Below are 15,174 nucleotides of genomic sequence, written 5' to 3'. Positions count from 1 at the left end.
CTATTCAATTGCACATATTTATCTATTAATAGTTGAGTAAGCGCCATTTTCCCTATATTTACATAAGCTAATTGTTATTATTGTGGGACATCCTGTATGCTCACTCAGCTACTGACCTTGCCCCAGAATATTACCTTTTTTATAACACCATTGCTTACTACTGTGATCTCTGTGATTGGTCACAGTGATCACAGTGTTCAGGGCCAAGTACAGCAGCCCTGTACGATGTGATCCCTGTGGCCAATCACAATAGTAAACAATGGCATCATAAAAGGATGCCAAGCACAGTTAAAGACACATTGCTTATACTGCACAGTTAAAGACACATTGCTTAAACTAATGCCCCCCCCCCCCCAGCAGTACTGCACTGCTATGGTGACAAACAATTGTAAATGAGTATATATTACCACCACATCAGTCATATTGTTTCAGATCCCTCCCACGTGAGTTACCGATACACCAGTTACACTTTCCTTGATCACCACTACACCAGTTACACTGTTCTTGATCACCACCACACCAGTCCCAGTGTCCTGGATCACTGCCACATTAGTCATATTGTCCTTGATCAGCGCTACAGCAGTTAGTGTCCCTGATTCACTACACCAGTTACATTGTCCCTATTCACTGCCACACCAGTGCAGTGTTGCCTTTACCATGGACTTTACTAACCATGGCCTGTTTTCTGACTATGCTGCATGAACCGATCCTGTGCCTGTTTGATGACTATGTCTCTGCGGCATGATCTAAGCCTTCTGTACATCCCGCTGACTATGTTTGTGTGAGACACCAGTATTAGCCATCCGCTTTGGACAACTGTACTCCTGGAACCACAGGAACCCTTTTGTTCTTCTATTCTTCAGCCTCCTGCACTTCCTGTACACTAAACAAAGCATTTTTTGCAAAAAAACATGCACCAGTATGCTAGGCTTGCTTGTCTTATAGCAACTGGAACTGATGCTACACTAAGCTATATTGCCTTACCACTGGTACAGAGGATACCATTACAGTATATTAATTTTGACCCATTTGGTTGATTTGTGTGATACACAAGATACAATGATCAGTACATAACCAGTCCAGACACTGAAAAAGACTCAAGCCCTGTACACATGGGTCAGAATCACGTCAGGAAAAAAACGTTGTTTTTCCTGATGAGATTCTTGGCAAGAATCTCTTGCCACCCGAGTGTACAGACACTCCATTCAAAAGAACCGCCGTTCTTTTGAATGGCAAGAACACGGTGAAGTCATCGCATACGACGAGCATACGCTCGTCACATTCAATGCCATCGCCGCCATCTTGCTGCACCCTACACTGCCCTTGGAAGCTACCGCGCATGCGTCTAAGTCATTTTGAGCATGCTCGGGTTTCCACGGCGACAGGTAAGTATACAGACGCTCAGGTTTCTCTGCAGGAAAACACTACCAAGAATCACAATGAGAAAATAGAGAGAAGGTTCTCTATTTTTCTCGTCGAGATTCTGGGCAGTTTTCTTGACGAGAAACCTGAAAGCCTCGTACTAACGCTCGGTTTACTCGGCTCTGCCAGCAGTTTTCTTGCTGGTTCTTGCTGAGAAAAACGAGCTTGTGTACGAGGCTTCACACAGCTAGTATTGTCATATTTAAGAGGAGTGAGAAACCTCTTTTTAAATTGACAACTTTGTGGGGAAAAAAAGACTCTCCATGCATGTTAGTAAATACCTTGAGGTGTTTTCTTTCCAAAGCAAGGTCATTTTGTGAGTGAAACACCTTGTCCTGGTTCTCCAGGGCCTGCAAAAATGTGATAGGTAGTCAGGAAGTTAGATGCACGCTTGTGATATGGCCATAGTTGGGAGGATTAGCAGAATGTGTTTTGGGTCTAATTCTAAGTACTGCTATGCTGTGTGTTGAAAATATCTTATAAATTGACAACTTTGTGTAAATAAAAATTTTAATTTTTAATTTTCTTTCTTGCATTTTACAAAAACTTGTAGCAAAAAATAAATTTTCAAAAGACTTACTATGCCTTTTAGAAAATACCTGGGAGTGTTTGCTTTTCAAAATAGGTAGTCAAGAAATTAGATGTAGTATAATTTTTTACCCCTAGAATGACTGAAGGGGCTCCTTGGATTTTGCACCCTCCATGCATGTAGGCCAGGGATATGCAATTAGCGGACCTCCAGCTGTTGCAGAACTACAAGTCCTATGAGGCATAGCAAGACTCTGACAGCTACAAGCATGACATCCAGAGGGAGAGGCATTATGGGACTTTTGCAACAGCTGGAGGTCCGCTAATTGCATATCCCTGATGTAGGCTGTAAAAAATGTTGTATTCCCATACTCAGGAGGCATAGCAGAATGAGTTTTGGGATGTAATTGTAAGTATGCCTATGCTGTGTGTGAGAAATAACTTGTAAAAATAAAAACTTTATGAAAAAAGGGCTTATTTTTTTTAAATTACAATCTTTATAAATCCAAAAACAAACAGTGGTGATAAAATACCTCTATTTAATGATAAAAACGTAATTTGGGTACAGTGTCGCATACCTCAGTAATTGTCATGTAAAGTGTGGGAGCAAGGAAAACTGAAAAAGGGCCTTGATTGGAAGGGGGTGAAAGGGTCCAGACCTGAAGTGGTTAAAGTGTACATACATTTTTTTAAGACCGAAGTTCACCATACCAGTAATAGGAAGTTAGTTAAAAAAAGAACATAAAACCCATACCTCCAGTTGTGGAGCAATCTCTGGAATCCTTTCCTTCAACAGTGCTATACCTGGTGACTGGTCCAGTGCAGTCCCTGAGCGTGTATATGGGAAAAGGAGTGTATGGTGCAATAAATGCTGAATGTACACAGATAAAGAGGCTTGGGCGGCCTTGAAACATGTAACCTCGTCCTCCTGACACCACATCTGGTCACATATGTATTTCAAGGGAGTCCTCCGCCATATTTTTGCTTCCTTCACTACAGCTGGTCCTGGGCCCCATCACTGGACAAGAAAGACTCCACATTTTAAGATAGGACTCCACGCTTCACGTGTACAGGTCAGCTGCCAACCGCAGTGATACTTTAAGCACTAATTAATTTCCATCATGTGAGTTGCCAATTTACATGCACCCAATACTGTGTGTAAAATACTGCACTTAGTTTGGCACCCCCTGGTATATCCTCTTGGCCCTAAAGGTTACTCCACTATCCTAACTCTTGTGTCTGTCTGGACCCAGGTGCCTTGCTGTGCTGAGGACTTCTACTAGATGCCTCAACTTGTTAATGAAACAGTGTTTTTGCTCTTCAATGTGAGTGGCCAATTTTTCTTTCACCCCACATAAACATGTTTTATACTAGACCTAAAATGCTCCCTTTTATCTCCTTATCTTGGTGTTGTGTAACCTGTGGCTAGGGTATGACAGTTTGAACTTAAAAAAAATCACTATGAATTATCATCATAGCCATACAAGTGACTGGAAGGGGTTGGGAAAATGGCCCATAATGCTTTTGGCACCAGGGCAGTAAGAATCCAGTCCAGAAACTGGGCTTGCTAAAATTGAAGCATGTAACTCTGTGACAGCGGATGTGAAGGGGGGGGGGTGTCTGCAGCACCATCAACTGTAATGTTACTTGGAGTATGTTGGTGATATAATGGTGACCAGCATTTGCAGAAAGTGAGAATGCAGGATGGGTATTAGGGATGAGCTAAACGTTTTATCCAAACATTCTCTGCTTGGTAAAGATCCAAGAATATTCAAAGAATATTCAAATATTCTAAGAATTTTCACCAAGAATTCCTCCTGCCAAATGTCTCACAGTGCATTTCTTGAGCCATTATTGGCAAAGGTTATGCACCTTTGCATGGTCAGGTGCAATACTTTGGTCAATGTTGGTTCACAGTAAAGTTGTAGCCCACACACTATGAAAGGCTGCTTTTCCAGCAGCCTTTTTGTCATTATGTTGGTGATTTTAGTGTGAGTGAGGGACATCTGACAATGGATTATGGGAAAGACAGGTTAGTGTAGTGAGTTTTCAGTATCCTGCAATGTGCTGCACAGTATTATATTGTGTGCTATATATTTGCTATTGACAGTTAATCATCGCAGTTTGTGTGGCCAGGGAGAGTGAAGAGTAAGTCCACTTTTTGTGTCTGTCAGTGGCAGGCTCTGTTACTGTGTCACTTCTTGTTCCCCATGTTTTTAATTTTGATCTGTTTCTGTTTGTCAATAGTAGGTGGTTTTATTTTTATTTTTTCATTTTTTTTTTTTTATGGTGTTCTCCCTAAATTTAATACCAGGCTCTTCAGGTCTGTTATACATTTTAAGAGGGAAACCCATGCAGGCTAGGGGAGAGTGAGAGAAGTGTGCGTCTGACCTCAAGCGAATGCCAGGACCACCAATGACAGATGACTGTTAACAAAGGGTCAGGATCTACTAGTGATGTCATTGGCTTACCCTCTACCACTCTACTCTCCCTTTTTTTTTTCACCGTACAATGTTTTATTGAAGCTAAATAAAGAATAGTACATGTTAGTGACATAAACAAAGTACATTTGTCAATATAATAGCATTTTAAACAATCATCGGAAAAGGATCAGCCGTTGTCATATTCAGTGTACGGGGTATTGTATGTGTAGTTGGAGTCTCAGTTCTGTAAGGTCGCGATTTTGAAATTAGGATAACGGAGACTAACTAATTAAATTATTCAGTAGAATTCAGATCGAAAGTGCATCTGTACCTCCTATGTTATAGATTAAGTGTTAAATTTGGTACAAGCCAATGTTTCAAAATAATAATATGAAAAGCCATGAGGTGGTTTAGGGTTGTCTATATTATATGAGGAGTGTAGGTAAAGGTACAGAAGAGGAGGAGAACGGGAAGGGGGTTAGGGTGGTGGTGAAAAGGAAGGGTGTTAGGGTGGTGGATGGGGGGGTATACCCCCTTGGTCTCCGTGAAGTATACCTTGCAGGCATTAGGTGGCAACATTCTGATATGATAGAAGTGGGGGTATGTTAAAGATTCATGGAATAGAATTTTTGTGAAAAGTTATTAGTAGTGGCGTTGTTTGTTCTTGATGTGATGTCCACCCAGACTCGTGCTTTGGGTAGGGGAGGGAGGCCCAGTGCCTATATTCAGAAGTCTTGTTTGCTTGGGGAATAAATGTTTCTAGGTCTGTGTTTAATTCGCAAAGTTGGTGGGGTCTAGACTGATTAAACGTTTGTTTCTGTCCATGGTTTGGAAATGGGTCCAGCATGCCCATATGCGAGAGAATTTGGTAGCGGTATCATGTGCTATATAGATCAGTTCTTCCATCTCTGCTATTTTGCATATGCATTTAAGCCATTCAGGAATAGTCGGGGTATGGGGCGAGCCCCAGTGTGTTGGAATGTCTACCCTCTCTTTTACTTCTTAATCTATCCAGACTTCCACAGCTCTCTTTCCCTTTTTCTTCTCACTATTTTTAGTCATTCTGGACATTTTACTCACCAAATAATTGTTCTTAAAATAAGTCCTTTTGAGCTTAGGAATGCCTTATTGCCTTCTTGACTATGAGCAGAGCGTATGGTGTCAGAAAGTGTTCCTAATTCTTATTCATATGGCAACATTGTATTCTTGCTATGACATTACCATGCTGTCTCAGTTTAATTAACCACTTATGATCTCCAGTGAGCTATATTTTCTGTACTGATGGTTAAAGTTTCATGAATTGTTCTATATGCTTGCTGAAGTGCGAAGTAAAATGTAAAACTTAAAAAAAATTCTTAGGAATTTCAAAGGGCCTGGTATTGTTTTTTGCTATTATCTTAAAGTGATACTAAAGTCTTGTTTTTGTTTAAAAATAACAGACATGTTATACTTACCTGCTCTGTGCAGTGTTTTTTCACAGAGAAGCCCAGATCCTCCTCTTCTCAAGTCTCTTGCCGGCGCTCCTAGCCCTTTCATCCTGCTGAGTGCCCCCACAGCAAGCAGCTTTCTATGGGAGCACCCGAGCCAAGCCACTGCTCTGTGTGCCTATTTGGCACCACCCCCTCTCTCATCATTGGCTCACTGACTTTCATTGACATCAGCAGGAGCCAATGCCACCCGTTGTATGTCTCATCCAATCAGGAGGGAGAGTCCTAGACAGCCAAGTTTCTCATGCAACATGGCTGGTTCGAGATGGGGCTCAGGTAAGTATTGGGGAGGCTGAGGGGGGTTACTGTACACGAAAGGTTGTTTACCTTAACCAATTCAACCCGGAACGATTTACCCCCTTAATGACCAGGCCACTTTTTGCGATACGGCACTGTGTCGCTTTAACTGACAATTGCGTGGCCATGCGACGTTGTACCCAAACAAAATTTATGTCCTTTTTTTCACTTTAGTGTACTTTTTACTAAAAGTATGGGTTTCATAAATTGTACTAATATTGTGTGTGACATAGCATAAAAAAATATGTATACCAATATTCTCTAGGGTATCTTTTAAAAAAAAAAAAAACATATTTTTGGAGTTTTAACTAATCTTCAAGCCTAAAATGTGGGCAAGAGAAGTAAACATGGTTCTAGCAGTAACCAGTCACTCCCAGCATGTATTCGTTTTAGCAGGAAACATTGCAAAGTTTGGTAAGGTTATAATAGGTCAGTGAATTTAACAAAACTGCAATTTTTATTTCAATCTCTGTTGAAACACAAACATAGCAAATGAAAAAGACTGCATGGAAATTTGCATGCAGATTTCACTGTAACCTTTATTAGTTTCTAGATAAATTACCCTTTAAGACATCTTGGTTCTTTTTAACCATTGTGGTAGGTTTATAGCAAAAATAAAGCAAAAGATAAAAAAAAGGTCCTTTTTGCCATAACAAGTAATAAGGCGATCAGGTAATTTAATCTCTTGCTTGTGCTAGAAAAATTATAGCTGCTGGCACCAGCTTACTTTTTTAATCTAGTTTTCATAAACTAACCAAAACATAAGCAACTGTATCTGTGCTCTTTTATATAATGTATTGTGTACATTATGAGAATTGTATTTAATTTATTATTTGTTGTAAAACATCTCCTTTGCATCATGTAGGCTTTACTGGAACTTTATACATCAAGAGCCCTGGTACATTTTGCAAAAAAACATAAACCCTGATAACCCTTTACAATGACCTTGGACCATACTGTTATTTCCTATGCAGCATATAAAGTAGTGAATGTGATTTTCACCAAACATTCACTAGAGGTGAATCACTGTCATTTTAACTGCATGCACCTAGAAGATACAACTGCAGTGCATGGATGGTTAACTGCTTGCCGACCAGCGAGCGACTGTATACGTCGACAGCATGGCACGAACAGACAGAACGACGTATATATACGTCCCCTTTAAGATTACGGCATTGTGGACAACCCGCGGACTTGATCGCCGCGGGGATACCCGCGATCATCTCACGGTGAGGAAGAATGGGGAGATGCTGATGTAAACAAGCATCTCCCCGCTCTACCTAGTGACAATGACAGTGATCACCGCTTAGTGTAATCGGAAGCGGTGATCACTGTCTTGTCACACACAGCCCATACCCCCTACAGTAAGATTTACTCACTAGGGCACACTTAACCCCTACAGCACCACCTAGTGGTTAACCTCTTCACTGCCAGTGACTTTTTTACAGTAATCAGTGCATTTTTATAGCACTGATCACTGTAAAAATGACAATGGTCCCAAAAATGTGTCAAAAGTGTCCGAAGTGTCCACCATAATGATGCAGTCATGATAAAAATCGTTGATCGCTGCAAATACTAGTAAAAAAAAAATATATTAATAAAAATGCCATAAACTTTCCCCTATATTGTAGACGCTATAACTTTTGCGCAAACTGATCAATAAACGCTTTTTGCGATTTTTTTTTTTACCAAAAATATGTAGAATAATACGTATCGGCCTAAACTGAGGAAGAGTTTTTTTTTTTATATATATATATATATATATATATATATATATATATATATATATATATATATATATATATATATATATATATATATATATATATATTTTGGGGGATATTTATTATAGCAACAAGTAAAAAATATTGTTTTTTTTCAAAATTGTCACTATTTTTGTTTAATAGCACAAAAAATAAAAACCGCAGAGGTGATCAAATACCACCAAAAGAAAGCTCTATTTGTGGGAAAAAATTACGTCAATTTTGTTTGGGAGCCACGTCACACGACCGCGCAATTGTCAGTTAAAGCGGCGCAGTGTCGAAACGCAAAAAGTGTCCCTGTCTTTGACCAGCAAAATGGTCGGGGGTAAGTGGTTAAAGTAACATCCACTGCTTTATAAATTTACTCCATAATGTTGGAGAAAAAATTTACATAAAGTTCATTTGCACTGTAAATAAAAATGGACTGATGATTTGCATTCTTAAATGCACTGTAATCATATTGTCCTACAGCATCACTTATTTTAAGATACTATATTATAACTCCACTAAGTGTTGCTACATGAGTATGCATGAGTAGATGTGGTAAACTATATAACAATAGTTTGATCATACTACTTTTTTGAGCAAAATCGTATTGCTACTACAAGGAGGAGTCCTATTTAGGACACATTTCTTCTGACACCTGGTTTAAAGTCCCACTATTTCTGGATGAAAAGGAACATTCCCACAGAGCACTAATGACTGTCCAATGACCAGCCTCAAAATCTGTCCCAAGCCTAGCATTTGCAAGTACCATTCATATTGGTTATGGCAGTATTTGGTGATGGCAGTGGGAATCAGATTGGTGTCTGGAAGCCTTAAGGAGGCACTGGATGATTTGGAGTAAACGGTGGTAAGTTTAAACCTTGAGATACATACAGTGACCACAGTCTACATGATCAACACTTCCATTTTTCATCCAGACATATCTAGAGAGCACCTACCCACCCAATCCTTTTTGTTGCTAACCACATAATCTGAGAATGTGTTCCCAAACACACCCACTGCAGGATGTTTGTTGACTCTTACAAACACAAAGTTTTAGCCCCTCACTAACTCATGTCATTTGCTGCCTATATAGGTTGCAGTACACTTTCCCCTGTATAAATAGGTGGTATGCCGCATACACACGATCGGAAATTATGACAAGAAATGTCAGATGTGAGCTTTTGGTCGGAAATTATGACTGTGTGTATGCTCCATCAGACTTTTGCTGTCGGAATTTCTGCCAACAAAAGATTGAGAGCATGTTCTCTATTTTTTCAACAGAAAAGTTCCTATCGGAAAATCCACTCGTCTGCATGCAATTCCGATCATTGATCTCGGCTCGTTGTATGTCTTGTACCTCACCACGTTCTTGACGGTCGGAATTTCCGACAAGATTTGTGTGACCGTGTGCATGCAACACAAGTTTGAGCCAACATTCCGTCAGAAAAAATCCATGTTTTTCTTGACCTAATTTCCGACCGTGTGTATGCGGCATTAGAATTTTTTTCTTTCTTTTAACCATGGAATTTTTACCAAAATTATCACTTAGATCATAGTGTTGGTGTTATGACTGTTCATTTTGTAATCAATATTACTTGCATTATATATTACTGGGTCTATACAATATATTATTGCTGTGAAAAAAAGGGTGTGAATTCCGCACCAAAACTAGTATTGAGAATATAAATAACTTATATAACAAATACCAACAGCTGCTCCTCAACACAGTAATAACTGTGCTAGATAGAAAAAAAGGTGATAGGAGGGTGCTTAACTAAGTGTATAAACTATATAATGTTTAACACAATCTATATATAAAATGCAAGTGCATTAATGATACAACAATAATATGGTAAATGAAAGATAGCAAACAGCTATCCACCAATAAATCTTTCAGTCCGTGAATAACAAGATAAATAAATGAATGAATCCCAATATTAAGTGAAGTGAAGTTCCTCCACCAAGATACAATATGTCATCTTCACCCAAAGTGCTCTGACAAAATTATGCGCTTACCACATGATGGCCACCAGGGATGGCGTGAGTAATACACGTGACCAGGTATTCCCGCCGACGTATGTTTCGCAATGTTTACGTCATGCCCCCTGATGATGTAAACATTACAAAACATACGTCGGCGGCAATACCTGGTCACGTGTATTACTCACGCCATCCCTGGTGTCTGTGGAGCCATCAACAGTGGAGGGAGTCGATGCCGCAGCTTGAAAGCCCTAAGCGAGCGGGATCCCCAAAGATCTGTGTATCTTACACGCCTGCAGCCCCAGGGCCGGGTTGGTACTTATTAATGTAAGAGGCCAATTGGCTACCTTTTTTATATTCCATTTTTAAATAAAACGTTATTACGCTATGGGTGCTATTTATTTTTTGTTTCCATCTGCAATTCTATCATGAGGACACTATCCCAGATCCAGGCTTTTCTCCTATGTGTGCAGACACAATCCTGCTCAAGCTGTACATTCCTTTATTTTTCACTAAAGAAGTCGTATCCATGTGGTTTTGTCAGAGCACTGTGTTTGTTAAACATTATATAGTTTATACACTTAATTAAGCACCCTCCTTTCACCTTTTTTTTAATGTATTATTGCTATCTGAGTGCCCCTGTGTCCTAGTAATCTAGGAATGTTCTGGGTTATAGGTGGAGAATAGGCAGATGGGCAGCATGAATATAGATGGAGCTAGAGCCAGTTGGAAGGGGAGGTGCCCCAAGACATGTTTGGTGTGTGTATTTATATTCTGGGAGCACATAGGCTCCTGGTCTTTCCTAGCAGATGATTGCACCAGGCTGGGGAAGAGGCGCTATCTCCCCCAGCACTTGTTGTCATGTGGCCTCAGGTGGGCGACCTGATGGCCTGTAGTCTGTGTGGCTGACACTGGTCTTAGCTGACAGAGGGAGAGTTTATAGTGCATCTGGTCTGAGATCACAGAGAGAAAAGCCTTCCGGTGGTGCTTTACACACGACCGTTTTTCACGATGTGAAAAATTACTTTTTTTTACGTCATTAAAAACGTTTGTGTGTGGGCTCCAGAGCATTTTTCATGACGTGAAAAATGGGCATTGAAAATGTAGAACATGCTCTATTTTTTTGCGTTGTTTTTAACGTTGTCGTTTTTCACGTAGTAAAAAATGGTCGTGTGTAGGCTTTAACGACGTGAAAAAAACGTGCATGCTCAAAAGCAAGTTATGAGATGGGAACGCTCATTCTGGTAAAACTAGCGTTCGTAATGGAGATAGCACATTCGTCACTCTGAAAAGCACGAAGACTGAAAAGCGCAAATCGTCTCTCACCAAACTTTTACTAACACAAAATCGGCAAAAGCAGCCCCAAGGGTGGCGCCATCCGAATGGAACTTCCCCTTTATAGTGCCGTCATACGTGTTGTACGTCACCGCGCTTTACTCAAGCATTTTTTTTTTTCACGATCGTGTCTAGGCAAGGCAGGCTTCACAATAATCGGGTTGAAAAAAAAATTGTTTTTTCTAGACCAATAAAAATGGTCGTGTGTACGCAACATTAGAGTCCTTGGTGTGAATAGTTTAATTTGGGAGTATCCCACTATATACCTTACCCTATCCAAGTTCTCCAATAAAACAACAAAAACAAAACCCCTAGACCCCTGGTCACTGAAGTAATGAACTTAAGTGTGTGTGCATCTGGTGGTGTGAACCAACCTTGTGCCTGGCAGCGGAGCAAAAAGTGGGAAAAACCCGGTAACATACCAGTGGGTCCTGTGGGGGTAGCACTACATATATTAGCTGTTAATTAGTCTATAAAGTAATTATTTTGTAAAGCAATAGTAAAGCAGCCCATACATATTAAACTAAAAAAAATGTAATAAATGAAACAATTCCCTCATCCACACTTTTGATGTTTTTCAATGTGATCGTATTGTACATAGTGATAGATTGTGTACACCAAATATATATTGTGACATTGACAAATTGGGTAGTGACTGTAAAAGAACTGTGTTCAGTAAAGAGTAGCCATGTGTGACATGGTGGGTAATAAGAGACCTAAAAATAATATATATCGTCTACATTCTTTGTTCTTAGTCCTTGTTGTTACATTACTTTCATTTTTTATCAGTAGAATTTCTTTAAATAATCTAATTTGCATGTATGAGCAGTGTTCATTTTTGGATTGATAAAAAAAAGTGGAACTGGTAAGGAGTTGACAAGTTGAGAAGCACCAATAAAAGTAATTAGAGAAGGCACTCTTCTGGCTTCTGTCATTCTGCTCCTCATATCGTATGAACTCCTTATGAGTTGTCTTGAAAACATCTGTTTCATTGTTGATTGCATAAATGTAAGAAATAGCTTACTGTATTTCTGTGATTTTTTAAATCCCAACTCCACATTAAACCTTGTCATGCAAATATAAAAATTTGAATTGCCACCAGAAAAGGAGCAGAAGGTAACATTACTAAAAAGGACATTTGTTTCCATAGCAACTGTTTAAAAGTGGATTTCCCTCATGTTGGAAAAATATCACATTGCAAGTGAATTTGCACTTTGCAAGAGAATTTGCACCAGAGTTTAGTAAATGTGGTAAAGTTTTTACTTTGCAATGAATACCCAACCCCATACAAGTAAAATAAAATCATGAAGCAGATTTGCTTGCATGTGATTGGTTGATGGAAGTCAGCAGAGCTTTACTCCATTCTGTATAGGCTCTGTAGAAAATCCTCCTGCAAAGTGAATTGTCAGTTTGCCTTTATTTTAAATATAAATACCTTTACACCTGAGGTGCTTTAGTATTCCCAATGCAACTGTAAGTGCAATTCTTCTTTTTGCTCCAGCAGGGGAAAATGTCCTTACTGATCCCTTATATTCCTTGAATCAACTTTTTTTTTAAAGCAATCTACTGAGCTTGACCAAACCAGTTCTTGAGGGAGTCTATTCCACATTGTCAGAGCTCTTACAGTGAAGAAACCTTTCTGTATTTGGAGATTAAATCTCTTTTCCTCCAGACGTAAAGAGTGCCATATTTTTTCACTGTGATGACCTTAGAGTGTAAAGAAGTCTTTATCTGCCTTTTGCAAGGATTTCAGAAGGCAGGTAAAGAATTAAATTTACTACAACATGTTTATACATAAAAAAAGCTGGTCATATACTGATTGAAATTCAGTCAGTTCAGCAGTCAGTTCTTTGATCAACTTCAGTTGAAGGAATTTCCTGCTGCTCAGTGTATTCTGACAGTTCAGCAGTCAGAATACAGTGTTCTGGCATGGGTACATTTCTCCATCCACCATGTTTAGTTGAATGGAGAAATGTGTTTTCGTTCAGCCCAGTGGTCTAATGCAAAAAAATGAACAGTGTATGGCCAGCTTTACATGATGGTCATGGTGGAATCTGGAGTTCCTCCTTAATATATAGTTTATTATAGGAAATCTATAGTATTTTTAACATATATCTCCTTTTATATCTATGTGTTCTGTTCAACAGTAAAAATATGATTAAAAATGTATTATATTCCTTTTTTAATCTGACAATTGTGATGTTGGGTGATATATTACAATTTATGTTTCATATTTACCATAACAAGAGTAGCAACTGCAAGTTCTGAAAGTTCATGTAACATCTGTGACATAAAATAAACCTAAATAGCAGGGAAAAGGTAATAAATACACTGTAGACTTATGGCCCGTACGCACAATTCGAATATCGGACGAAAATGATCATCCGAGGAAGAATCGTACGATTTTCGGATTGTGTGTATACTACTTTCGAGAGTCGATCACTACAGTTCATCCAATAAAATCGGACAAGCACGAAAATTTTCCTTGTACGATGCCAGATCGCATTATTTTCATTTAGTCAGTATAGTTGTCGTCCAAAAATACAATACAAATACATTACAACACATGACATCACTTACAATTTTTTTATTTCAGTCGAATTTTCATGACTTAATAAATTATTCAATTTCTACTTGCGACTATTAAGCGAAAAAAGTTGTACAATCTGTTGTACGATATTCGGATCGTGTGTATGGGCCATTACTCACACATTGGCAGCATTTCCCTCCTCCTCTTAATGTAAGTTTGCTGTTGGATTCACCTGCAAGCAGTATTAAGGTTAAAAGTTTGTTTTCAAAATAATGTTTTTATATTAATAAAAGCCGTAATAATTGATAAACTTGCAATAAATGTGTAAAACAAAAACAAAATCAAATTGACCAAAGCTAATTAATTATGATTTCCCTCTAAATATTAGAAGCAACACTTTGCTAGACAATGTCTTACAAGGACAAAGCAGTATGAAGTGCTTCACTTGACTGATAAAGATAAGATCTTTGTTTGTTAACAGATGGTTACCCAAAGGATGAAATGATATACAGATGGAGGAAAAACTCAGTGGAAGCTACAAATCAAAAATCTTGGAGACTTTACCAATTTGACTTTATGGGTCTCAGGAACACATCAGATATTATCAAAACATCGGCAGGTAAGAATCAATTTACCACTAACCAATATAATTCTGTTTTTTCTAAAAGATTTAATATACACTACCATGTGTAGTCAAAGATGCATTTACATAAAACATAAATTACTTTTTATTAAAAAGCCTACAACGTGGATTTCAACAGAAAATTGTGTGTTCTCATTTTTTATGTCAAATTATTTATTATCCACATGTAATTATAATAGAATAAGTGGGTCTCTTTATGCTTTATGGTCAATAGTGGTTTTCTGGGAACTTCTGTAGTTCCTAGATAAATGCAGTTTATACTGTAACTAAAACAAACTATAATGCCCTGTACACACGATCGGTTCATCCGATGAAAACGGTCTGATGGATTTTTTTCATCAGGTATCCGATGAAGCTGACTTTCATCAGTCTTGCCTACACACCATCAGTTAAAAAAACGATCGTGTCAGAACGCGGTGACGTAAAACACAACGACGTGCTGAGAAAAAGTTCAATGCTTCCAAGCATGCGTCGACATTCTGAGCATGCATGGATTTTTAACCGATGGACGTGCCCACAGACGGTCGTTTTTTTCTATCGTGTTTTTTAACCATCAGATAATTTTAAAACAAGTTCCTAGTTTTTTCACCGATGGATAAAAAACCGAATGGGCCCACACACGATCGGTTCGTCTGATGAAAATGGTCCATCAGACCGTTTTCATCAGACGAACCAATTGTATGTACGCGGCATTAGGAAGCAAGTTGTTATGTAAAATATAAGTGGGCATTATGGTGTTGATTTATTAAAGGCAAATATGATGTTCACTTTTTAAGGG

At 38.7% G+C, this 15,174-nt stretch overlaps 1 protein-coding gene across 1 annotated transcript in view; it reads left to right on the top strand.

Moving 5' to 3' along the window:
- LOC120926418 (gamma-aminobutyric acid receptor subunit gamma-3) overlaps positions 1–15,174 on the top strand; it is a 318,111-nt gene that overhangs the window by 182,693 nt on the left and 120,244 nt on the right. The window contains exon 3 of the mRNA XM_040336316.1: positions 14,235–14,372. Within this exon, the coding sequence (XP_040192250.1) occupies positions 14,235–14,372 (138 nt within the window). The remainder of the gene's footprint in view (positions 1–14,234; positions 14,373–15,174) is intronic.

The sequence above is a fragment of the Rana temporaria genome, chromosome 2 (genome assembly GCF_905171775.1).
Source record: "Rana temporaria chromosome 2, aRanTem1.1, whole genome shotgun sequence".
Lineage (NCBI taxonomy): Eukaryota > Metazoa > Chordata > Amphibia > Anura > Ranidae > Rana > Rana temporaria.
This window is presented reverse-complemented; position numbering and strand designations above follow the sequence as displayed.